Genomic DNA, 3111 nt, shown 5'->3' with positions numbered 1-3111 from the left:
ACAACTCAGTTTCTACTCACTGTGGTAAGGAGACAGACCAGTACAAATACGTGTTCCCATTCTATGAGCTGGGAGGGCTCCTGTCTCTGTGTCAGGGGGACATGAAGGAGCGTCCCCTATTATGCCCCAAAGCTTAAGTTGTCGGAGTCTGATGAGTTGCAGACAAAACAGCTGGCTGAAGACATGGAATGAAAAGGTCACTAGAGAAACATCACTCAATCCAACATTTTTTTGTCCATGTTCTCAGGTGACCCGGAATAACAACTGAGCCATGGAGACTTGGTTGAACCAATCATCATCCACAGATGGCTTCATTCTTTTGGGCATCTTCTCCCACAGCCCAACTGATCTTGTCCTTTTCTCTATAGTTATGGTGGTCTTCACAGTGGCTCTCTGTGGGAATGTCCTCCTCATCTTCCTCATCTATATAGATCCTCGGCTTCACACACCCATGTACTTCTTCCTCAGTCAGCTCTCCCTCATGGACCTCATGCTGATCTGTAACATTGTGCCAAAGATGGCAGCCAACTTCCTGTCTGGCAGGAAGTCCGTCTCCTTTGTGGGTTGTGGCATACAAATTGGCTTTTTTGTCTCTCTTGTGGGATCTGAGGGGCTCTTGCTGGGACTCATGGCTTATGACCGCTATGTGGCCATTAGCCGCCCACTTCACTATCCCATCCTCATGAATCAGAGGGTCTGTGTTCAGATTGCTGGGAGCTCCTGGGCCTTTGGGATAATAGACGGTTTGATCCAGATGGTGGTAGTAATGACCTTCCCCTACTGTGGCTTGAGGGAGGTGAACCACTTCTTCTGTGAGACGCTATCCTTGTTGAAGCTGGCCTGTGTAGACACTTCCCTTTTTGAGAAGGTGATATTTACTTGCTGTGTCTTCATGCTGCTCCTTCCCTTCTCCATCATCGTGGCCTCCTATGCTCGCATCCTGGGGACGGTGCTCCGAATGCACTCTGTTCAGGCCCATAAAAAGGCTCTGGCCACCTGTTCCTCCCACCTGACAGCTGTCTCCCTCTTCTACGGGGCAGCCATGTTCATCTACCTGAGGCCGAGGTGCTACCGGGCCCCTGGCCATGACAAGGTGGTCTCTGTCTTCTACATGGTCCTTACTCCTATGCTCAACCCCCTCATTTACAGCTTGAGGAACCGTGAGGTGATGGGAGCACTGAGGAAGGGGCTGTACCGCTGCAGGATTGGCAGCCAGCACTGAAGCCCAGGGCACTGGTGCCTGGCTCTGCCAGTTCTTGGGACATCAGGTTAATAATTCACTCAATTTCAGTCTTGGTTTCCCATTAATAATGAGGATTATGACACCTGCAGGCTTGGGTAGGTCTTTTTAAACTCTAAACCAGGACCGGGCGCGGTGGCTCACACCTGTAATCCTAGCACTCTGGGAGGCCGAAGCAGGAAGATCGCTTGAGCTCAGGAGTTTGGGACCAGCCTGAGCAAGAGGGAGACCCCGTCTCTACTAAAAATAGAGAAATTAGCCGGACATTGTGGCATGCACTTATCTTTCCAGCTATTCGGGAGGTGAGGCAGGAGGATCACTTGAGCCCAGGAGTTCGAGGTTGCTGTGAGCTAGGCTGACGCCACTGCACTCTACCCAGGGTGACAGAGCAAGACTTTGTCTCTAAATAAATAAATAAATCACTCTAAATCAGTACTCTATATTTCTGGTGATAACCCAGCTTTTTTCTCCAATATTTTGTATACTGATTATTTTGTAACATACATTACAAAGGGATGTAAGACTTTGTAAACTCAAGCACTGTGCAGAAATAAGGCATTGGGAATGCTATCACTTATTATTTAAAATTGGAATGACTTTTGTTAGCAGAGGATTCCCTGAGCTGAACCTCCTAACTCTTGCTAATACCTACCATTTATTCAGAGCTTATTATATGCCAAGTATCATGCTGTGTGCTTTATGTGTGTGTGTAGCTATCACTTGTCTGTTATTTATATGTCTCACACCAGTTATAGCCACAAACTAGTGTCTTAGATGAAAAGCTTCCAGATGATAGAATATAAGCTTATATGCTACAAATGGTTGCTTGTGCCTGTAATCCCAGCACAAGGGAGGCTGATGCGGGAGGACTGCTTGAGGCCAGGAGTTTGAGACCAGCCTGAGGAACATAGCAAGACCCTGACTCTATAAAAAAAATTTTAAAGTTTAGCCAAGCATGGTGGTGGGTGCCTATAGTCCCAGCTACCTGGAGGTAGAGGCAGGAAGATCACTTGAGCCCAGGAATTTGAGGCTGCAGTGAGCTATGATCACATCACTGCACTCCAGCCTGAGCAACAGAGCAAGACTGTTTCTCAAAAAAATATATATGTATATCTATATATAAGCCTATATGCCTATACAATTATCTTTGGAGAATACCTATCCCTCATACTGTGTAACTGGAAACTTTATAAAGAATTATTGAAGGAATAAAACTGCAAAGTGGAATTCATAAGGAATAACACAGAGACTTGCTTATTTTTGTATTTAGTGTCCGGCACATGGGAAACGCATGTGAGAGCGATATACACACACCATCCTCTAGCAAAATTTGCCACTCTGTATCACTTTAATTTCCGTAAGGAGAAACCTGGCTAAACAGTTTCCCCTTTAGGGGAATATTAGAATTTAATGACAGAATTTGATGATATTTGAAAATTTATTTTCAATATTTCAATTTGACCTATTTGTGTGATTTCTGTCCATCCTTCCAAACTCTGTACCAGTCCTTTGTACATATTTAGAGTAAAACTATCTTTTCCCGGAAAAAATAATCACCTCCGTTGAAGGCAGAGAGAACAGAGAGACCAGAACTGGGTCTAGAATTAGACTAAACCCAGGGAGGTGTTTGTCCAGTTTCAGGCTTCGGAGAGGATGGAGGGTGGACGCGCTAATAACCACAGTCCTTAGAATCAACCGCGGGAGATGACGTTAGATTGACTGTCCATTCGGTGCAATTCTCACAAGAAACATTCTGTGGTAACATCATTATTGCGATCTTACAGGTGAGGAAACTAGGGCTCAGCTTGGTAAATCCCTTCCCCTCACTTTCCAGTTTTCCCCTCCACCTCCCACCGGAGAGAGTCTGTGTA

The 3111-nt window shown here is 45.7% G+C and overlaps 1 protein-coding gene across 1 annotated transcript; it reads left to right on the top strand.

The window, feature by feature from the left end:
- Positions 1-271: 271 nt before the first annotated feature.
- LOC105818599 (olfactory receptor 2V2) lies at positions 272-1222 on the top strand. Its single transcript, XM_012654670.1, has one exon. It carries the CDS (start codon positions 272-274, stop codon positions 1220-1222), a length of 951 nt encoding a protein of 316 aa, XP_012510124.1.
- Positions 1223-3111: the final 1889 nt, after the last annotated feature.

This window comes from Propithecus coquereli, unplaced genomic scaffold (assembly GCF_000956105.1).
Source record: "Propithecus coquereli isolate 6110/MARCELLA unplaced genomic scaffold, Pcoq_1.0 Scaffold443, whole genome shotgun sequence".
Taxonomy (NCBI): Eukaryota; Metazoa; Chordata; class Mammalia; order Primates; family Indriidae; genus Propithecus; species Propithecus coquereli.
The sequence above is the reverse complement of the archived record's forward strand: the minus strand, read 5'-3'. Positions and strand labels throughout refer to the sequence as shown.